Source organism: Corvus brachyrhynchos, unplaced genomic scaffold (genome assembly GCF_000691975.1).
Source record: "Corvus brachyrhynchos isolate BGI_N302 unplaced genomic scaffold, ASM69197v1 scaffold83, whole genome shotgun sequence".
NCBI lineage: Eukaryota > Metazoa > Chordata > Aves > Passeriformes > Corvidae > Corvus > Corvus brachyrhynchos.
The window spans coordinates 749,409-773,768 of record NW_008238464.1 but is presented as its reverse complement, the minus strand read 5'-3'; the positions used below and the strand labels follow the sequence as shown (position 1 = coordinate 773,768).

Sequence of the window (24,360 nt, the reverse complement as noted above, 5' to 3'; positions counted from 1 at the left end):
TGGAAATGCTCATCTTTAAGCAGCATTTAACAATACCTGGAAAAAGGCACACAGAGATGTATTAAAATGGCATAAGATTGTTATGAAACTACACCACGGTTGTTAGGAAACATTCTGGTGTTTATGCCATATGACTCACATACAAACATTACAGAACACACAAATATTAAGGATGTGGAATTCATATGCCATACATAAAAATCACTTTGGGTGCCAAATGTAAAACTCAATTCTCACAAATGAACAGAAAAAAGGCCTGAAGAGACATAACCTGAACTGCAGCATTTCCTTAAACACTCCCAGAAGGCTAGAGAGTATTCTACTTGGATTTATGCAGACTTTTGCTTATTTCTTCTATGTTAAAGCTGCAGCCTCAGGGACAGCGAGTCCATGTTGTGCACTATGCCCTCAATTTAATAAATAGTATTGGGGAATACCACTGTGCTGATTATGTTTATTCTCTGCTCATAAATTACTTTGCTGACTGATTAATGACATGTTACACTCTAACACTTGTAATTTTGAGGGGACTGCATATAAACTGGGGTGGGGTTTTGACTTGACATTTTTGGATGCTGTCAAGGGTAGTATAAGACTTCAGATCTCTGGTGCTAATAGCATATATTTGATTGAGACTAAGAAGGTATTTAGATCAGTGTGTGTATTAAGACATTTTGATTTTTGACAAAAATTAGTACAGACACAGCTTTATGGATTTATGTTTTGGCAGACATGTATGTTTTCCATAAAGCTAAGTGTATGAATCCCAAGACAGTGTAATACTTAAGTTTCTACTAGTAAAGAGCACTTACCGATGGCAGAAAACAGACACATGATTAGAAGTATGAGGACACACCAAAGGACATCGGCATTCATCTGTCTTTCAAGCTTACTGCGCTTGTAACGTGGTCCATTATTATTTAACAAAGCTTTGGTCTCATGCCCTGCAGAGAGAATTGCATCAAATGTGTCCTCTGGAACTCTGCTATTATTTTAAGAAAACTATAAAAAGGTGGTATGCCCCATAAGACAGAAAAACAGCTCTTACCTGCATAGATTACTATTCCTGCAACTTCTTCTGTATTTCTAATGGTACATCCACGTAACAAAAGATTCTCTTTGAACAGTCCATCCTTTTTTCCACTTTTATGAATACTACAGAAAATTTAAAACCAGAACAAAACACAGCATGTCAAAACATTAAGCTTGTCAAATCATACTTGTAATATAACAAGCCCAGGAAGCATCTTCAAAGTTTAAGAATTTTTTTCAATTTGAGGGCAAAATATTTTCTTAGATCTTCCTGCGGGAAGGTTCTCTGTCAGACTTTGAAAACTGAAATTACTTACCCAAGGATCCCTGACATGCAGCAGCTCAGCTGGAGCAGTACCAGTTGCTGTTGGATATACAAAAGTCCTGGACAAATGTTCACTAGAGATACGTGGGCCAAATTGACAGCATGTGTGCAGACTAGATAATACTTGGAAAATGCACTGGATTTCCTGTGCATGTGTACACTGACTGAGCAATCACAGTTAATCCAGTCCACCTAAAAGCAGCTGTGTAGTTGATATGATTAACCCACTATTCCACATGTGCTTACTAAAGAAATCCTAGAAAGAGATATGGTGAAGTTGGGAAAAGACTGTGCTTCAGAAGCAGTGATACTAAGGAAGATGTGCCAGGGATAAGACACATCAGTTCAGTGAAAAGGAAAAATATTCCATGTATTCATCAGTGAGAACAAGAGAAACTATTTTCAGAACTTTTACACCAACTATCTAAGAATGGCCTGCACCCTGAAAATTCTTGTTGACTAACACCAAAATACATGAGAAAAATGGAATGAAGTCACATTTCTACTGCAACTTATTATCTGCTGTGTATGGCCTGACTGAAATTTCAGCTGACAGAGAAATACAGAAAATAGCCTTATGAGAATTAACAGGGAAATGCTAAACAATAGTAACAATTAAAAAATGGTATTAGAATTTCTATTATGTAAAAAAGACAAACCAAATAACAATTTCAAACCATTTTCAAATGAATAAAACTTCATTTTATCAACTGAAGTACCCCAATGCCTCAGAGAAGACTAAAGCAAGTCTGGATTGTTTAAATGTTCTGTCCTCACTTTCAGACCATCAAAACCATCACACTTGCAAAGACTAAAAAACGGACTGCTATAAAAAACTAGCAAAAGCTGGAAGTCTGAGAGAAATCCTGAGAAACTACATATGCTGCACTAAAATTAACATTGTGCTGCTGCAACACCAAATTTTATGTCTACCTGGATTTGAGCACTTAAAATGCTATGTCCCCTGAAATCTGCAAACTGGCTTAAAATTGTGCTTTTTATAGGTGGATTCCTTTTATTTGCTTACTATTTTCTAAGCCTTCACATCTGGGTTATGTATCCATGCTTTTCCCTGTTAGACTCTTCTCTTTTTCTAAATGAGGACCAAAATTCTAATTTAAGTACATACTTCTAGGATCTCAGGCCTAGGAACTATATCAAATATCCTGAGATCTGTAAGAAGAAAAGGTTCACATTGGTGAATTCTTTGTACTTGTCCTAGTCTATTAAGACTACTTGCGGATTATTCTGTAATCCTGGTTATGCTATGTAACCTCAATAGTCAATGCTTTTAGTGAGCAGAATATACCTGTGTATATATACACACACACAGAGAGCATTTTTTAGTTCACAGCAAAACATATTACCTATCAAATATCCTGAGATCTGTAAGAAGAAAAGGTTCACATTGGTGAATTCTTTGTACTTGTCCTAGTCTATTAAGACTACTTGCGGATTATTCTGTAATCCTGGTTATGCTATGTAACCTCAATAGTCAATGCTTTTAGTGAGCAGAATATACCTGTGTATATATACACACACACACAGAGAGCATTTTTTAGTTCAGCACAACATATTATACCCACCCTCTGCTCAAAATATATATATATAGCATTGGTGTTTCAACTAGTATGCTTAGCTTTTCTCTGCAGGGACGGAGAAAAAGCACTGGGTTTGACTGCTGAGGTAGCAGCAGCAGTGATAACATCTGACTAGAGACCAGAAACGGAGAAAGATAGAAGTAGATACCATCAAATTTGCAATTCTGACACGAAAATTAAAGGTGGTTTTTTAGTCAGGAGAGAACTTCTCCTTCTCAGCCCATCGTCCCTGCCAGCCTCAGATAGAAGAACAGAGCTTTTACTTCTGTTCTTTTGAGCAAACCTCCTTAACCCACTGCCTCACCTTTTGCCAAAGCAGCATCAGTTGGGGGGCTGCCCAACATCCCTCTTGCAGAATGCCAATAGGTGTTAATTTGTCTGTGCTTAAACTGTGGGAAATAATTTATGTCGAAATTACATTGCTACTAGGATTCTGTCATTGTTATGATTCCTGTTAATAAATGGGACATTTTAGAGATGAACCTACCTAAGCAGTACTTGCTCTGGCTTATAATTTTACAACCTTTGTTAATTTTTTACACTTCACAGTAACAGTGGACTGTGCCAGGTACATTGCACATGGCAAACTTCACATACAATTACTTGTGTATTTGTTCTAAGCAATTATATCTTTGTTCTTACTACCCTAGTTTACAAAACAACTCCAAAGCAATTGTGCAACATCTGAAACTAACCTGTAGGTGTTAAAACCTCAGTTTACTGCTCTCACCCACAGGCTGAGCCTTCTTACCACATCTCATCCTTACATGCATTATCCAAATGAAGTCAGACAACTCAACTGTTGCTCACCACACCTTTAGAAAACATGGATTAAATCGAAATCTGGGAGAAAGAAGCCGACAGAGGCTGGAGGAAACTCACTGTTTCCCTCTTGTCTACAGTCACTCCCAGTGACTCCGTAACAGAACATACACATAACACCGCTGGGCACTGATGATGAAAGGAAGAAAAAATTACAGACAGAAAGGTCTGGATTAAAAAATAGTGAAAACTAGAGTTAGATAAAACTGCTCACTTTGATAACAAACCTGCCAGTTGTAAACTTTGTGTCTGGGTTGAGAGACGGCCTAGTTCCCATTTCTAGCCCAGCAGAGTTATAAACCTTAAGCTTGTTACAAAGGCTTAAGAGTCTGTTTTTCCCCTTTCTGGATTCAGGCCAGTGTAAGTTACAGACAAAGAAGGAAAATTTTATCTGCCATGCTTTAAAACAGTGTCCGGCTGAAGCTGTTCAGACGCCTGGAATGCAAAGGCTAAGCTATGAGGAAACACACTGGCAAGTGCAGGTATAATGCTCTTTTTCTCTGCACTTTCTACATGGATTACATGCAAAAATGTGGTATCTTAGCATCTAAAATACAAATGCACCACGAATTAGGAGCAGTGGGCAGATCAGGTGCAGTTAACTACTACTACGCTACAGCACTCTGAAAGTGTTTGTACAGAAGTAAGCCTCTGGTTAATTACAGCAACACCAAACTTACCCCGATGGTAGCTCACTTCAGCTATCATGTTTTGTTATGTGTTTACCAGCATTAATATCAAGGTAAACAATCAAAACTTTATTCAAAAGAGAGTATTTTCTTTCACTTTTTCATTTATCAGATGTCTTACAAAGGAAATGGTAGAGCTGGCATTACTTTCCAGGGCTTGACACTCCCAAAGAAAATATTCAACAATCTTAAACATGGTCTCACTGAACATTATCAGTCAGAAACTTCCTGACTCTCAATTGATGAAAATTAGTCCAGGTTGTTTTGGGGTTTTTTTCCAGTAGTGGAGGTGTTACTATAGCACACTGAAGAGACATCACTATAGATTTGTAATTGTTTTTTCTTTAAAAAATTGTAACATGATTTTATATTGATTTGGGTTTGTTACCTTAGGATGACCTTTGAAATAGAAATACAAACATGTATTATTCTCCTTCTTCTTCTTCTTCCAATTCCAAGCTATACTTACTTTGGTATGATCAGATAAAATTTTATGTTCTCATCTAAGAATAAAATTATTATTTTCAAAAAGCTGGAAAGTCAGAATCCCAATTACTACTTCTCTTTTCTCCTTGCCCACATACACACAAGAAGGTACAAACAAAATTTTAAAGCAAATATTGCTATTTTGGAACCTGGAATTGATTTTTGAATGTTTGCCATGCATACCGTACATAATCTGGCTAGACACATACAGGCAGTGGGCATGTTAGGTTTTGTTCTATTATTCCTACACAGAATACTTTTTATAGGGAAAATAAAAGTGAGGGAATGTTCTTCGGTTATCTGGAGGTGCAGAAACTGCAAAAGAGAACTAAAGCAAGTGCCTGAATAGAACTGGTAGTCTGCCTGTGGACCTGCACAGCCCGAGTGTGCTCAATGCAGATTGTGGCAACACAGCTGAAGAATTCATATGTAGTAATGTGCACATACTACACTTTCTCAGATATAGGGTAGGGCTAGGCCCATCTCAATGCATTTTGCAGTATTTTTTAAAAATTATTATCATGTCTCCTTTTACCCTGGCCTGCATGTGCTACATTGGCTACCTACAGTGATTTTGTTTCAGGAAAACTGTGGGGAACAGAATTTTTTAAATGTTTACAGCATACACACACAAATATTTCTATTCCCTGAAAGATTTGACAGCACAGACATTAAAAGCAAAGACCACTTTGTATTGCAAACAGGAAAAAAAAATCATAAATCAAAACTTGAAACCTACTAAGTGGTCAAAATGTGTAAGAAACTTTGGCAGTAATGTTTTAGCACAGCTTTTACATATGGATCTCTTGGAAAGTCTATTATTTCATGGCATTCTATTTAAATATTTTGGTAAAATTTCTTTTCAGTTGAGATATTATGGGCTGGTAGCTATCCGAACCATTCTTTCAAGCAGCAACTACTGGTAAGATTTCAAACAAGAATTAAGATCCGAGTTTGACATGGCAGTGACGTGTTTCAATGCAGATGTGTTAATTGCTATTCATCTTGTTAATGTATGATTTGAAATAGACTCCTGATTCCATTATACTAATGAAGGAACTCTAAAAAGAGGGGGGGAAAAAGCCTTCTTCTGTGATAAATCAGGGGACTGAGAATTTATTTGTTGAGGGGCTGGTCCCCACTCTTTACTTCTAATGGCCCATGGTCCTTTAGCTGTAAATCTCTTGGGACACAGCTGATGAGAGCTGGAAATCACCTGATGCTTTCTGCCAGATTCAAAATTTGTGTCAAAATATATTCACATCATTCATGAAACTATAAAATATAAAGAAGATGAAATAGAATCAGTACTAAACAATAATCATCAAAAGGTTATTACCATGTTTTCTGCTATGTAATTTAAAATGGTTCTGTAACTTACATGCCACAGGCCTTTTCCACATGGAGTAAATAAGTAAATATATAATGGAAGACAAATTTATGAATATTTTCTACAGTATTCTGCTCAGTATTTTGGGGACTAAGATTCACACATAAAGTGTGCTAGAAAAGCTGCCAAACTTTCCATTTCCATATCTGGAAATGGCATGTCTGCAGTAGAGCAGGCTCTCTATTAATGGAGACAGTTACACACCCTCATGCAGTAATGTCTAATACTAAACTTTCTTCTTTGCATGAACTGTAGGGCTTTGTGCTGCTAAATAAAGGAACACATTTTCCCACACTACAACTTGATGTAGTTTCAAAGAAACTGTCCTGATTTACACCAGTTGACAGTACGTCCTACACAATCTGTGACATCTGAGAGTAGTAACTGTGGTGGTAAATGGCATCACTATAAAAAACTCCCTGAGTTCCAGCAATTTACCTTGTGACATTTACACAATTTAATACTGCTTATCACTCCTAATCAACATGGGTGATAAATCATTGTATTTGAAACAGAATTAGCGTCAGCTTAACTCTCTCCATTAAAATTTAGGCAAAAATTATGTATCCTGGGCTCTCACTCTCCACGTGGTAACAGACTGTAGAAAAATAAATCATGCAAGAGTGCATCTCCTAAGCCACCACAATCAACGTACCTGTACACTACAGTCCAGGCTACATTAGAAGCAAAGTGCTTTGCACATCCTCAGACATTTGTTTCTGAGCAGGACTGATTGGCCAGAGATGAGCACCCTGTTAATGTAGTTCTGTTTGTTTAGAATTAAGTCAAGTGGCCATAGGTGATGTGGTAATGCATGAGCATACCCATCGTGTGAGCCAATAACTTCATTTTATCTGAATGAGAAGAAAGAAACAGTGCCATAGCTGGAGAAATAACAGTTTTGACTTCTGATTTTCCTCAATGACACATACATTGAAAGAAATATCCAACAGACCCATCTTCATAAAAGTGTACAACAGATTGTGTTTGTTTGTTGCCTCTCTTGGACTTGTTTTCTGTTTCTTCCCATTTCCAGATGGGTTTTTTTGATCCATGGAGGAAAAGGAGAAAAGTGTCTGTAACTTCAGTGCTTCTGAATACATTCATTTCTGTAGTGTAAGCTGATTGAAGGTAGCAAATAAATCCATCCAAAGGAATGGAAATATGAGGTTCCCATCTCACCTTGAAGTGAGGATCCTCTAAAACAGCCTTAAATATGCAGCCCTATTTAGACGTGAGGATGATGGAACTTACAGAAGACAGCCCAAACAAACAAGCATTTTATTCCATATTAGAGAACAGGAGTGTGTAATGAAGGATATTACATGAAATACTCACATGTAACCTCGAAACCTACTTAAGTCGTTGTTTGGCTTCTCACATTCAATTACACTGGTGAACTTCAAGGGGTCAAATTCTGAGTCCTGAAATAATAAGAGTGTTCATATTTAGAGCAAAGACTTGAAAATTGTATCCAAAATAACTTTATTTTCTAGTTTTTGTAATATAATAAAGTCCAGGTTTCTTCCAAAGGCAATCAAAGCAAAGATGCAGACCACTGGCACTGAAAATCAAAGGGACCTGGGAAACAAAACTCCAAAGATGCCTCCCAAAATCTCCCTTACAAAGATGACCTCTGTTCTGCAAGTGGAAGATGTCAAATGAATTTGGTCTGGAGTGGAAAAGTGAAATTTACCTGGCAAATCTCAAAATATTAAATATGATCATTATACTTTATGTTCAGTGAAGCCACTGAAAATCTAGGACAATATAAGTCAATATACTGCCAATTATGAAAAAGCTAATATGAGCTTTTGAAACATTAGTAAGACTTCTTAATTGCTTTATGCCAACAGAGATAAATTAATCTACTACAGTAAATTACACACATATAGCAGAATAACTTTTTCTTAATTATCTCTTAAAAACCTTGATTATCTAGCTCATTACTCTGAAGCTGGTATTGTTGCTGACTATTTAAGTTTACCTGTAGTTAGCACCTTGTTGTGTTTGAGGAAAAACATCATATCACAGCAGAATTACTTTATTTGGTTAAATAAAAATCAAGGTTCTCCTTTCTTTGCCAGATCAAACTACACATTAAAAGCACAGATATCTGATCCTAGTGCTGCAGAGAAGGCTGTTTATCTCCATCAATGAGGACTACTTTTATAAGGCTGCTTTGCATACCATTTGAATAAAAGAACTAATTGTGAATTATCATGTTATTAAGCTTTCAACAGTGATAGCACTGTTATAATGGTTTTGCTGAGCTGCTGGAGACCCCAACCACCACTTTTTAGAGTAAACTTGTGAGAATAGTTGACTGAGAATCAGTAACCAAAGGACAGACACAATCTTATTGCCAGTTTCTCTGAAACACACAGGTGTCTCTGGGATTTTTTGATGTTGACTCTACTCAGGTGAAAAAACAGGTTTTAAGTAAGAGATAAAAGAAACTAGAGGATATGTCAGCATCAAAACCAATACCCCCCCATTTTCCTACCGGTTACACCTGGAAGAAAGACAGACTTACAATATATAGGTGACAATTCAAACCACCCACGCCTGACACTTCTGAAAACCTTTTCTGTACTCTCAAGAAACAAGAGATGATAAAGAGAACTGTGAAAATGGGCTGTCACTTAGAGACAGCTACAGCCCACTGGAAAAAGAAAGATTTTTACATGCAGAATTTAGCTTGTAAACAAGGAGAAAAAAAAACCCAAATGAGTAAAAACAAAGGACAGCTCTGAGTAGAGACTGCTTTGCTGAGAATCAAGACTCCCCAAATTACATCAAGGTTGACAGTCAAGAACTTGAGCCTTTGTAAGAAATAACACCTGCTCTGCTGCCTGAGAAGATGATCTTTTCCTTCCTTGCCCCAGTATGTTCCTTGGCAGGAGAAAAAGAATAAAAGGTATAGGAAAAATAATCTATAAACACTCACCACTGTAGCTTAAACTGCATTTATCAATTGGATGGAATGGGAAACATTTATTTTCTCTTTATTATAAGGTACTGTATATAATACATTTAATTTAGCACAAATTTTCATTCAATGGTCTTAAAAAAAGAAAAGAAATAAATCCTAACATCTTTGAGGAATGTCAGTGAGGGAATCCTAGAGACAGCTAATAATAAAAGCCAATGTAATCAAATGCAGGTTCCGTATGGCTGCTGAACTCAGCAGAGAGAGCATGGTTGGACACATTATCTTCTAGAGCAGTTAGACAACTGAATCCCCATTCTGCTAAGAAAACCTGCCAGCAAGGTTTATATTTCACAAATAAAAAGAAAAAAAGGTACTTAAAATACAGAGGCTTCTAAAGCCTTCCCAAAAAAAGCAGATCTTGTCAAGATTAGAGAGGACTAAATGTACCCGACTTCCCCATCAGTACCATGCAATACTGTCTTTCTCCCTCCTTTGTTTGTTGAATTCTTTTCATTTATGACTCAGTTTTGGAACTAAACGTCCTTTATCATTAAATCTAACTGTCTGTATATTTGTGTTCTGTTAACTTGAAATATGTGATTACGGTCTTTAGCCAGATAATATCTAGGAGTGAAAATCCAATTAGAATAGTAGTTTACATAAGGAAAAAAAAACCTGATAAATTCTGATTTATGGCAAAAGCTCTTTGGTTTATTAATAAATCAAATTGCTCCATCTCTTCCCTGTGGAATGGGAGGGCAGATATACACTGTATATTACAGCTGATGACACTGTTTTGATGTGAAAATACCTTTCGGTAAATGAAAGAACAAATACGTCAAACACAGCCTGTGTATGACTGCTTTCAGTTGTTACAAAGAAGCACAAATTTAATGTAAGATTTCACAATGATCAAAGTTTTGCTCCTTTTAATGCTGATACTCACACTTTGGCAGCAATTGAAACATAAACTGTGATAATGTTTATTAACAGCTAAGAGAAGCTGCAGTTAGGCAAAAGTTAAAACCAAAAGTGTTGCTTTTACACGGCACAGATTTCCTCTTTCTTCTTGGTAAAAGTCCATGAAAAGAAAATTCTCCACCACTACCTTTAATTTTTCTCTTACACTGAATTTCTGCATCACTGTTAAGACAAATGAAACAAGACCAAAACATGGTCAAACATTGAACTTCCCCAGACCTTTGTGCAGTAGTTATCTGATGTGCCTATTTTTGTGTATCTTACTTCCCACTTAGAGAACTGCTGGGCATTAAAGCTCTCCTAGTACCAAGAGGGGTGAAAAGCTCCATGCCTAGACAGACTGCAATCCGAAATGAGGCTTTCCAGTGCCTAATTTCCCTCAAATCTTGACTTCTGTGGTGTTGTCATCATGCCTCTGTGCACATCAACAAGGCTGGGTCATACACAAAAAGTAGCTGGAGGCATTTTTTTAATTTTCTGGAGGCATGTAGCACTTTTTATGTGGTACCTTGGCAGGTGTCCCAAACTTGTGCCTTGTGCACCACTGATCTGAACAACTGACTCTGGTTGCAAAACCTGGGGAGAGATTCACTGATAGCACATAATTTCTCCAGAGCATTTTACAAAACTGTTGGATGGCAAAGGCCAGAGCTAAATTCTGTTCATGTCAGTCACATTATTTCTGTTGAACAACCAGTTCTACTTTTGCTACAGCGTACATTTTACTTGCCAAGACTAATTCTAAGGATAAGCCCCTGTAAAATAAAGTAAGGCAAAACTTACTGCTTTCACTCAAGGCAGATGTCTTGCTACTAGGTAGTGCTTAACCTGGAGCACAGGCCAATGCTCTAATAATTGATGATGCTTCAGGAGAGTATTAAATTATACTCAAGATACACTGGAGGAGTAAAATCCACTTCTTGCTCAACTCTTCTGCCATATTATGTCATATCAAAATGAAAAAAAATCAGGAAAAGGAGAAAAAAAAAAAAAGAAAAGAAGGGCTTTGATTCAATAAGAAACTGTCTTTCATCAAATCCCTGACTTCACTTCTTGATTTTGCCAAGATAGCTTTAGTCCACTGCTTTCCTCAGGAAAAAAACCCCTGCTGACTTCTTAGGAGGTCAGAATACCTTCATAGGTATTTCTGGAAGTTTGAAACTTGCCAAGAGGACACACAGTGATTCTTACACTGGGTATTTTATATACTCAGGGACTCCATGGAATGTGTTTCATTTCTTCAGTACTCCTCTTGCTAGGAAAATGTTTAACATCGTATACATAAATCCTATTTCTTCCACTTTCTTAAAACCTAGGGAAATTCATTCTTAGTCTAAATGCAGTGATGGAAAAGCTTATTTTCCTTAGATAAGCAGACCTAGTCAAACTGCAAAAACCTGCTAAATATTGATTCCTTCAAAGCTGAAATTCAAATTAAAGTTAAATTGAAGAAGGGTTTTGTGACTAGCCTTTTAACAATGCACTAGCTATTAAATCTGACAAAATGTTCCATTTAAAACAGTATATTAGGTCTGCAATAATTAGGCTGTGTCTTATACTCTAAAAAGGTGAAGTGTTGAGGGGAAGAAGATGTTACAATGCCTTTACAGAGTGGGAAACCAACAGGTGGACAATGAAGACAGTATAGAGATTTGTCACAAAAAAAGCAGACTGAATTTAGCTGTCTCCAAAATGACTTTGTAATTTCAGCTGTAAGATCATTCTGAATCTCTACAGTGAAATGCCAGCCTTTTCAGTTCTGCTGGCAACCTCACGAAACTGTCATAGCTCAAGAAGCAAAGCATGCCAGATGAGTCAGTTTGACAATTACACAATGTTCAAACAACATATTTCCCTTCATTAAATGCCTGTTGTATGGGTGATTTAATAGCCTGGTAGTGATATTAATAATGCATAGTTATTAAAATGTTTTCCTTTATTCATCTGCCCTAGTTTACTGCTGCAGAAACCTGACTTTGATGTTCAGTCCTTCCTTCCAATAGGATAGCAATGGGTAGCCAGGATGCCCTTGGGTGACAGTGACAGTTACCCGCTTATCACACTGTATTTACTGGCTATGCTGGGGATCTTACCCAGACTTCTCCCTGCAGTGCAGGGCTGATGAGGGCTCTGGGATTTGTTTTGGCATATATGTCTGGAGGAAACAAAAAAGGAGAAATGGAGTCATGGGGATAACTCAAAGAAAATATTTAATAGACAAAAATCTGCCTCAGCCAGAAAAATAGCTTTTCCAGTTTAAAAGCTTTTAACTGCACTAAGAACTCATCCTGTTAATGCATCAGTCCATCCTGTTACTGCTTTATATAGTAGTATCCTGCCTTTACCATATAAAATTAATCTGACCTTTTATTAATGTGCAACTGGAATTACATACTGATGTTATGTATCCAAAGCATATGAACTGTTTATATACTGAAAGAGTGAAATGTTTTCATGTCTTAACTGCATTATTCTCTCTGGCAAAATTTATCTGTGCCGCTAATTCACAAGAAAAGGAAGAAACAGTTGGATCTATGCTGTTTAGGAACTAAGAAGATCCAGCTGTACATCAGAATTTAACTGTTCTCTTTTTCACACTGAAAACTACTACTACAATTAGATTTTTTTTTTGAGTATTGTTTGTTTAAAATTAACACATGTTCAGTATTCAGAAACACTGGAACAACTGAGCAAGTCAAGTACATTTTAGGGAGCTGATCTTCCTCTGGCTGACTTAAGTTTTCCTCTTTGTAGAAAATAATATGAGGGAACAGTGCAACATCCAGGTTGCTTGCAAGGCTTAGGAAGATCTCAATAATTCTATAACAGCCAGCTGAAGAAACTGCTGTTAGTCTCTCACAGAACAAAAGTACCAAAAAAATATGTCAACAATGCTGAAAATACACACATGCAAGTTCTAACGTCCCTTAGGATGATGGCCACCCTCAGCAATGCACTGAAAATTATGATGGTGTGAATAAATTCATTTATGGACTATAGTAGTGCTGGAGAGTGGTAAGGGAACAGTGTATGTCTGTATGTCAAGACTGAAATACAGACCTACATCTGGACAATTGAGAAAGTGGTATCTGCCTGTTCCAAAAGCCAGTCACTGAAATAAATGAATGGGTTCATAGTCTGTAAGAACCAACCTCAGTATCAGCTCAGCGCTTCAACTAAACCATAAACCAAGCCTCTCAACAACTCCCAAAACTGTGTACAACCCACACTGCTCCTGCAGCGGCTTTTCACTTCATGCTCACAGACAGATGTAATTCTCCCCACTCTCCAGTGCTTTCTCCTTTCTAGAAAACTTTCTAGCAGTCTTTCTGCTCCATTTTGTAACTGCTGGAAGAAAACGTTAGTTGATTAGTGGCAGAAACATTGCACAGTAATTTTAAAGTAGCACAACAGCTCAGGTCAGCTTCTGAATATACCTTGTCCTGCTCCTGCTCTAGTCCAGACTCCTGGACAGTCTGACTTCTTGTGGGATGAAGTTCTGACAGAAGAAATGGCAATGGGAAGGACTAAGACCCTTCATTCAGAAGAGAGAAATGCCAAACACTGCTCTTGCATCATTCTACAAATAAAACCCAAAACATCCAAGTCCTGACAGGAGAGAGTGGTTGCTAATGCAGGGGTTTTCTTGTGAATGGTAAAACCTAACAGTAGCTGCTGTGGGGATACTAAAAACCTAGATGCAGAGGAATTTTCCAGGTTTCTGCAGCATTCTGTGAAGTTCTCCTTTCTCATGCAAGCTAGCTGAAAACAGTTTGAGGTTTTTGTAAACCAAGACTCTATCTAACACCTACTAACTTGTTTTCCAGTTTTTGTTATGGTACATTGGAAGGTTGTTTTAAAATGGATGTTGTGGAGTCTTAGCCAATCATTCTGGGAGTGGTTGATCAAGGGACCAATAATGTCATGCCACTCTTGCGACCTAAGGCATATAATAAGATTTATAATTAATTAAATTATCCAATTTCTCCTGAACTTGAAACCTGTGTCGTTCTTCTAGCCGTCCTCGGTACAACAGCGACACTGCTGTAGTGTCAGGATGCAGTTAAACACATCAAAGCTTGATGACCCTACCTCAGCCTGAAGACAGGGAATCTGGATAAAAACAGCTTTACCTTACAAAGTATCATGTTTAAGAAAGGTCTCTAGGATGTGAGGGAAACCTGTAACATTCAGCAGTTGCCTAAGGAACTGAGAGATTCCAGCCACTGGCAACTTCAGGGGAGCACAGAGGGAAAGAACCAGTCCTAATGAAAGGACACCTTTTATTCCAAATACTACAGGCCAGCATTTATATCAGCACTGTCACAGTTTTGTCAGTCCTTGAGCACGATGCATCATGATGCTCATGAGCATCTCCAGTGTGACAAGGTGTTACAATCAAGTAAAATCTCCCCAAGGTGGACACTGGCATGCTGTCTTCACTTGGATTCATATTTTTTAGCAACATTTACCATCACATACCTGCCCTACTGCAAACATGGCATTCAGAGTGAACCTTCTCTGCTTAATCTCTGCTGTTTCTGTTCTTCCCTCTTAGCCCCGTGGAGAGGGTGGAGGTGCAGCTGCGAAGATTAACAGTCAGTCTGAGGCCAGCAGGCTGTGGTTGGTATGCACAGTACAGGGGGGAAGTTGGGATGGCTGCAGAACACTTTGGTTAGGAGCTTCCCCTCTGGTCTATTTGCATCTGCTATCTATTCTACTGAACAAGCTCCTTTGCAATTAACATGTTAAAGCTACCAGTAGCAAAATGAAGAACACCTTCTCAAGGAATTCAAGGGTGTTTTATTTTTCAGACGCCAGCCGATTGCATGAATCTTATGAAAGAAACTCACAATGGCCTTTGCCAGTTCTAAAACTAGGAAAAGAGCTGAGGGGAACGAAAATGCATCGTTGTGGCAGAGACCAAGGTTTGCTTCCCTTTTTACCTCTCTGGACAGCCTTATGCTTTGGGCCAGCAAAACGGTTACAAAGTCCCTGCATAGTCTTGTCTTCAGTAGTCTGTATGCTTTGTTCAGGTAAGTGTGGACATCCAACATACATGAATATGTATATGTCTATGAATATGACCAGTTGAATTAGATCACAGCAGCACAGCAGAGTCTATTACTCTTGTGCAGGCTTTCCTCACCACCTGTCTTACCCTCTGCATAAATGTCATCCACTTGGACTTCTGCTTTGATACAGTCTTCTGCTTTGATCTGGTCTGTTAGATGGCTAAGGAATTGGCTGGATGGCCATATCCAAAGAGTTATAGTCAATGGTTTGATGTCCAGGTGGACACCAGTAATGAATGGTGACCCCCAAGGGTTTGTACTTGGGACCAGCAGTATTAATCAGTGACACAGACAGTGGGATTGAATGCACTCTCAGAAGTTTGCAGATGACACCAAACTGTGTGGTGTGTTTGACATGTGGGAGGGAAGGGATGCCATCCAGAGAGACCTCAACAGGATTGTGAGGTGGGTCTGTACAAACCTCATGAAGTTCAACAAGGCCATGTGCAAGGTCCTGCATGTGGGTTGGGGCAATTACGAATAACAATAAAGACTGGATTGACAGCAGCCGTGGGGAGTAGCACTGGGGATACCAATGGATGAAACATTAGACATGAGCTGGAACTGTGTTCTGGCAACCCAGAAAGCCAGCTGTATCCTGGGTTGCATCAAAAAAGTGTGGTCAGCAGGGTGAAGGAGGTGATTCTTCCCCTCTACCTCGCTCTCATGAGACCCCACCTGGAGTGCTGTGTCCAGCTCTGGTTTAAGTAAGACATGTAAGATGGGTTTCAGAGGAGTGCCACAAAAAGGATCCAAGGGCTGGAACACTTCTCCTATGAAGAAAGGTCAAGAGGGTTGGGGGTTGAGCCTGGAGAAGGCTCCAGGGAGATCTCATTGAGACCTTTCAATATATAAAAGCAGCTTGTAAGAAAGACCAAGAGAGACTTTTTACCAAAGCTTGCAGTGACAGGACAAGGGGCAACATTTTTAAACTGAGAGTAGATTTAGATTAGACAAAAGTATACATTTTTTACTAAAAGGATGGTTAGACACTGCAACAGGTTGCCTAGAGAAGCTGTGGATACCCCAGAAGTGTTCAGACTCAAGTTGAACAGGGCTTTGAGAACACTGATCTAATGAAAGATGTCCCTGCCTTTGGCAGGAGTGTTGTATTAAATGGTCTTTAAAGGTTCCCTTATAACCCAAATTACTCCATGATTATATGATTCTTATGCATATATTCATTATTACAAGCATTCAAAAAATGTGAGATGTTGAAGTGCAACCAATGAGAACAAGTGTCAGACAAAAGACCAACAGGAAGAACATCAATTAAGGAGATAATTTGTTTCATTTTCCTTCCATGTCATTATCAGTTATCTAACTTAAAGATCACCGAAACAACTTCCTATGAAGCACCAGGAGATAGTCCACAGCTTTTTGTTTCTTAGTAGCTGACATGACCCATCTCCACGCAGCTAATAGCAGGACAAAGTCATTTTTACCCCCTCCTATTACACTGCAGCAGTCTGTAAGCTAGATCCCCATGATCTCAGCCATACAGGCCACAGCTGTATGAGGCCATTTCGGGTATAGTTTTCAATCTGGTATTAGATCAAGTCATACCGAAAATATAGCAAGTAAACAAGCTTGAAAAAGTTAATTAGAGGAAGGGAAAATGCTTAGGACAACTTATAAGCATTTTTGAACCACGGTGCACGTTAATCAAATTCTCTTGAAAGCCAAAAGGCTGTGTTCCCTGCTTTGATATAAACCAGTCCATTTTCTGTATCATTAAGAAAGCTGAATTAGGGTATTAGCACTGCTGCCTATAAATCTCCAGGCACTACTGATGTTTTTAATTCAACACCACATAGAAGTGTAAGCATTATAGTGCTGTGTGGAGAACAGTATCTTGTCCAGTCACATACCTATAGGACAGCCACAGCTCTGTCTCTCATGAGCCCACACATGTAATGGAAAGTATCTGACCATCAGAAAGCCATAGCAGAGCTTGAAAGTATGAACCCAAGTATAACCAATGAACAGAAATGTTCATGATTTCATTGAAATAGCAGTTTTGAGACATACAGCCAGCTACTTCCCATGTAAGTAACATTTTAATGCAAATTTCTAATGACTGCCATGGCTTACCACAACTAAACTGTGTGAAAGACTTGGAGAGTAGCAGCAGGTGGAGAGAAGAGAAGTGGGATGAGAGCTCACATCCTTGATGCTGAAATAAATACAGGAGTTCCTCATACTGTCCCTCTGCCTTTTCTGGCAGAAAAGCAGACCCCTTCTCAACCTCAGTACTTTCAGAGGAAAGTGAGACCATACCAATATAGTTGGGGTTACATGTGGCTTAATACTGTGAACCCTTCTGCTCTGGAAAAGAAGGTCTTTCCATCCTTTCCTAACCACTGATACTGCCATCTGGGGTTGTGGTTTCAGAGACCAGTGTAATATGACGTGTTTCCAGCTCAAAAATCCTGGCCCTAAAATCGTAAGTTCTCAGTGTTATATTACAAAATGTCATTTCCAAGAACATATATTCCAGGTATTTCCTGTTCTCAGGCCAATGAATGGCTAAGGAATAAACAGTTCTAGAAATAAACATTTGTTCAGTAAAATTGAATTAGGCTAGATCAGAAGTCAAGACCAAAAAAAAAAGGAAAATCTCTTCTTAACTTGCTTTAAATGTAAATGTTTACTTTTCTATAACAGGAAAGCAGTATAGCGTTTTATTTTCTCTATGGACCTGAAATGCTCTTTTCTTTTCTAAAACTTTTTCAGAGAAACAGCAAAATGGAGAAATCCTGGGTTATTGATACAGAGAATGAAATGTCCTGCCTCTCCAGAGGTCTGATGCAGCACAAGCACTGGAATAATACATTTCCTTAGATAGATTTACCACTGTTCCACCAGTGCTGGAAGGATTACCCTAGGGATGAGAGGTTCTTCACAGCCATGACACTCAGATTCATCAATTTAACCCTGTTAACCTATATTTAAACACAAAACCAAACAACCAATGCCAATGGCAAAAGTCAAGTATTCAGGACTCTTCTGAACTGGACTCTTCCTCTGCTCTCCCCCTCCCTGCTACTGCTTAGATTACTATACCCAAAATTTTCTCTTACAGTTATTCAAATTCTTTGTCTCTCTAATGAAGCTCTCTCAAAACTCAAACTTGCGGCCTGAACACCTGTGCAATGGAAACTAGAAGGAGATTATAACCGTGCCCAAAGCTGACCAAGGAGGAAGTGAACCATCATTCTTGAGCTTTTTATTTCCCCATGCCTCCCAGAGCGAGACTGCTGACTAAATGCCATGGTTAGGTGTGGAGTGAAAAATTGGTTCTCAGCCTTCCTTTAGCACGCTCAGCTCAGACAGAGTTTGCCACAGCACTGACTTGGGTCATTCTCTGCACCAGGTCGCTCTGCACGCATCTCTTGTATGTTTGTTTCTCTGTTAGAGAGACTTTAGTTGCTTCCTCTTTAACTAGACATGTCCACAGTTTCCACACAAGTCATCTCTGAACAAGATACTATCCAAAAAAAGACACAACAATATAGGTGTAGAGATTTTTGTAATGATTCACCCCTATCAAAGAAACCTACTGAATGTTCAAGGCATTACCTCAGACAAAAGTCCTTCTCAGAGTGTGACATGCTTGCATTTTGCACTGACAAACACAAGTCTTTTTTACAAGACTTTTTTCTCTACAATCTTCAGCTAAACTGTAAAACTAAAAAACAATAGGTTTTAATTTAATATTCTGGTAGTGCATAACGAAAACCATTCTTTACTTTTGCTTGCTTGGTTCCTTTTTAAAAACTTTCTTTTCCCTTAGGGAAATTAATTTTTGCAACACCTGTGGGATGGAGCACTAATCTGATGTTTTAACATGTGCATATCTGGAATTTTCAAGCCGATTTGTATCACCTTCTGAACCTTCTCAAAATACTGAAAAAGAGAAAGGCACAAGGGATAACCTCAAAAGATGCTAGAGAGGCATTTGCTGTTATTGTGGCCTGATTCTATCCTATTAAAGTACTCACAGTCAAAACAAGACTGAGTCAAACAACTCTGAGTATACTGATTAATTCCCATCTACTTGATTATAACAGTGTACTATTCCTACTAATTGCAGGTGGATGATCTCCTGAGTGTCCCAGCAAGACAAGAAGCAACAGGGAGAACATAGCTATACCTCTCTTGTCTTGCTTTAGAAGACCCATTCAGACTCTTTGAGATAAGAAGCTCATATCAGCAGGTAAGTTGAAAACTAGTCTGCCTAGAAGTTGAGCTAGTTTAACTTCAGCTGTTCTCTCAAACTGGGCTAGTTTATACAATGCAGATTGCTGCACAAGAAATCTTAGCTCAAGTTTAGGCTAAACCAATGTGAAAATTGCTTTATTTTCCCTGTGAGTTTTTTTGTTTTGGTTTTTTTTTTGAGTAAAAACTGAATGCAAAAGCAACATCTACACTGAGATACCAAGGCTGCCCTGTGAGTTGTTTACATGCAATTAGCATGAGCTGCCCTTGCCAAAGTACCTCATACACAGAGGAGCCTGGAGCCACCAAGTCAGGCTTACAGTGTAGCCCTTCTAGAAAACAACCTTCCCTTCTGGGCCAGCTTCTGCCTGGGACTCACAGAAGAAAAAGAAATGGTATAAATGGCTTAATGCTTGGAACAGGGACTGTTTCTCTAAGTCCAGCTGTACTCAATATATTTCCTGGACCAGGAAGGGCTGGAATGAAAGCTGGATCTGTCAGTTTAGCCCAACTTCCAGGCTGGGACTGATAAAAAAAATATGCCTGCAGTAAGCATACGTTCTGCATTTATACATATTCCAGAAGGGTTCACAAACTGACTTGTGAGGAAATCAGATTCATCAGTTATTTTGGTGCTAGTCTGCATGCAAATGAACCTCCCAAACAGGCAGACGCCAAATTCAGATGTGCTTTTCAGACGAAGTAAATAAGCAGTCACAAAGTAATTTGCAAGGCTTATCTAAACCTGTTTAATCATGCTAGTAATAAGTTTGTTTTGAACAAAGTTCTACCCTTAGGAGAAAATGAGAAGGAAAAAAATGCAACTCCTACCCCCACCAGCCCCCACAGGAATACACACACCTTCTCACAGGGGATGGCAGCTGCTACATTTAGCTAAGCTTTCAGCTGAACTGAAGCTTTCCACATAAACATCCAGGACAGGGGCAGTGGTTAATACACCATAAGCTGCTCCAGAATCCACAGTGAGTCTTTGTGGATTTTGTTAAAAGGCATACTGAGTAAAAACAGTGGAGCAAGGAAATGTAAATGTTTTTCATGAGTCTAGATTCATACTATCAAAATATCCTAAATCAAGTTTATGAAATCTGAAAGGGAGTTTTGAGCTCTTGCAGCCCAAGCTGTATCTGCTTATCCACTCTTTACAGAGTGGCTGACATGACGTCTCAGATGGATGGAAAACATTCCATAAGCAACTGCGGAGGGTGTGGTGGCACGGCAGCTTGCAGAGTAGCACAGAAAACACATTGATTCCTCCTGCCTACTGTGTCTCCTATTAGATCCAGTGCACCAGAAATGGCTGCTGTGACTCGGCAACAGCGAGGGTGGGTTTGAAATTAAAAGGAAATGGGTAGAATACCTACAAAGAGTTGGTTTGGTTTTTTTATTTTTCCAAGAGATGTTTACTGGTCACAGCTAACACTGTTAGACCACTAACAGAGGGGTTTAGCACAGTGCTGCACTTGCCAGTGAGTCATGCTGCACACATGGACCTGATCTTTATTTCAGGGTGAAGACAGTCCACTGTTCTGTTCGTTTTAAAGACAAAGCATGCAGAAATATGCTTCTGACTATTTTAAACATTTCTAACACATCCTGTTGCTGTAGTAGCAGAATAACAAGAACACAGCATTTAAAGTCTTGGAGGAAAAAATGTCAAGGCCTTTGTAAAATCTCCTGGTTTCTTTTTTTCTTTCTTTCTTTTTTTCATCTACTCAGAGAGCGATTTTCTTTTTTCTTGACTATTTTGAGTCTACAACAACAAGGTATAATTCAAACTGGTGTCTTCAGATATGGAAGCCAGAAGAATATATCAGTGACTCAGCTTGTGCATCGATAAGGTGTAGAATCACGTACTCAAAGTACAGGTTTATGTCAGACAGATGGCATTCATTAACAAACACGTAAAGCTAACAAGCAGTATGTTCCAGTCTACTATAAACTACTCAGACAATTCAAAGCAGCACTAAAATAAGCAGTATTTATGGCCACTTGCACTATAAAGGAAAACAGTTTCCTGGAATTCACAAGTGGGGAGATACAATCCAAGCCCACAAATGCTGATCCTGGGCCTTCTGAGCATATATTCAGAGTAAAATAATGCCTGCAAAGCACTGGAGACAAGGATACAGAAAGCTTCTATGATTTCTTATTGCTTCTTCAAGAGTCAGGCTAAAAAGGTATCAGAATGCTACTTTTCTGAACAAAGGTTTGGAAGGGGGAGCCTTTTCCTCTCTGAGACTATGGACCTTATATACTGTTACTGCTGAAAAGAAAACCACAAAGATCCTTCAGGGGATGCGGGAGGAGCAGCGACCTTTGCAGAGGACAGTTGTACCCAACGTAAGAGCGTTGGCCTTGCTGGTCTTCGGAAAAAATGCAGTGGCTGCAAGAGGACTGCCCAGTGCACACGCCACTTCAGTGACCCCACAGTGGCAACCAGGCTCTCTCTGAGAGCTCAGCACAGACCTGTGGGGCTGTAAATTGTGTGGGCGCGCACACGGCAGGAACAGAATCAAGAAAGCATAACAGTAGCTTAAAACAACAGTGCGTACTGCCACCCCCACTACATTCCCATGCCCAGCTGAGTGACAGGCATAGAAATAGCTGTCCTTCATCGACCTGCTTCACAGGCGTGTGCTCCAAAGTTATCAGCTCACATATGAAGCACAGGCAAGCCAACCTTTGTAAAAGTTTCTTTTAAATACTTGAGATACTGATACAGAGACATTATTCAAAGACAGCTATTAACAGCTGATACTTTGAAAAGAAGCTTCCAATAGCAGTGTGGGAAAGAGAGGGTCAGGACTACATAATTTATTTGTTTGTTTTCCTGATTGAACAACAGGGCTGCAGAATGACACAGAACCAAACAGCTATAAGCATAACTGAGATTTGTTCTGCTGAGCACAGCGTTAATACAAAAATGTAAAAGCATTCTCGGCCAATGCATGAACAGATTGGGATGCAGGTCTTGTAAGAGATTTGGGAATAAGCTTCTCTGAGGTTCAACAAAAGGAGGGTCAGCGCTAGGTGCAAGAAAGTTTTGGTCATCCAAAAGATTTTATGAGATCTGACAGTAAGTTCTCTCCAGTTCTGACAACTTAAGACATACCCAGTCCAACAGACAGGCAACACCTTCTTATTCCATGCTACTTGGCTGTGGTCTTACTATTCATCCAGCATTTCCCAAGCACCTCCCTCTATCCCACTGCTGAGTGTCTCTCGGCAAGGCAATACCTTCAAAAATCAGTAAGAGCCTATTCCTACTAGTATGGAGTGTGAAAGCTAATGCTGCTGCATGAACTAACAGTATGCTTAGAGAGTTTTTGGCCAGGATTTTAATGAGGATGGCAAGTATTCTTCTGGATAACTTACGGGGTGCTATTACAGAGAGGTTCTGTGATGCTGCAGCTGCTGAAGACTTCATACTTGCAAGTGTGCACTTTGTCTACAACTTAGATGATGTAGGAACCCAGGCTTGGATATTTCCTGCTTTCTCAGCTATTTTAAGAGAGGGGAGGTAATCACATGTGGTTTTCTTACAAGTTCTCTTTCAATACTTGAGTCCTTGAGAACCAGCCCTGTTTTCATTGGAATGAATGAGCTTTTTGTCACTGACCTCAGTTTGACCCCTGAAAATTTACTAGGGACCTCACTGCTATTGTAGCTTGGCACCTTGTGATCTGAAATTTATTTTTAAAAAATATTTATCCACATTTTTCTGAGCACGCTTCTGAGATAGAAAAGTTTCATATTCATCTTATAATACAAAGAACTAAGACAGAGAAGGAGGATGGGCTGGAAGTCCAAAGTGTGCTAGGTGTCTACAAAGCTGACTGCAAGTATCTACATGATAACTAATTTCCTCAGTAAAGCAGGGTATGCTGAGCTAGCCATGCCATATATACTGAAATGTGCTTGGCACTATGCTTCCCTAGGCAGGAACTGTTTCCTCAGCCTTCTTCCTCAGTGGGGCCCAACTCAGTCTTTGATAACCTTTAACCTGTTTGAGGAGGAAATGCCAGTCACTTCCACACAACAGTCTAAACGTTACAGTCTTGCCAAACTGTACAAACCCCAGAGCTGGTTTTCAGCTGCCTAGTTTGGATCAGCAATTTAAACCTCACTGAGTATGCCAAACAATGTTGCTGGGGTACTCCTGCTGGTTTTCCTGCTGTGTTAATGCATGCATGTGATTGCTGGTTGAAGTCACAGAAGTGACTCCACAAGCGATGGCTCAGGCACACATCTAGGTGCCACAGCTCACAGAAGCAGGGCAGTCTGTAGGCTTGGCAGGTGTCCTCTCAGCCTGACAGCTTCCAGGAATGCAGAATCACTACTCTGCTGCCAGGGAGCTGGGGATCCCAAGGCAGTATAAGGGACTCCTGTGGGTAACAAGGGTCTTGAAAACTAGTCTTTTGATAATTTGTAGTTGGACACATCAATTCCTTTCACCATGTTTACCAACACCTACTGATGTGTGTCCAGTGGTCCTGGATTGCAGAAATCTGACCATCTGCTGTGGATGAGTGGAGGACCTGGTGCCTTCCCTTTGAGACAGAGATGGAATGTGCCCTTAGCTTATAACTGCACCCACAAAGGCAAAACCATGCCTGTATTCAGTTACCTAAATGAAATCTACAGTTTTTGTCCTACATAATGTACCTGAAGTCATGCGAGGAGTCTGTGTTGGCAGAAAACTGTGATACATCATCTGAGCACCTCCCCGAAGCTCTAACCACTGGGGGAGATTTCCTCTCAGGCGGACCCGGATGGGTGGCT

At 39.3% G+C, this 24,360-nt stretch overlaps 1 protein-coding gene across 1 annotated transcript in view; it reads right to left on the bottom strand.

Moving 5' to 3' along the window:
- ATP10A (ATPase phospholipid transporting 10A (putative)) overlaps positions 1–24,360 on the bottom strand; it is a gene marked incomplete at its 5' end in the record, with an annotated part of 112,515 nt that overhangs the window by 42,285 nt on the left and 45,870 nt on the right. Inside the window, 3 exons of the mRNA XM_017736966.1 lie at positions 813–944; positions 1,049–1,155; positions 7,684–7,769. Coding sequence (XP_017592455.1) covers positions 813–944; positions 1,049–1,155; positions 7,684–7,769 — 325 coding nt within the window. The remainder of the gene's footprint in view (positions 1–812; positions 945–1,048; positions 1,156–7,683; positions 7,770–24,360) is intronic.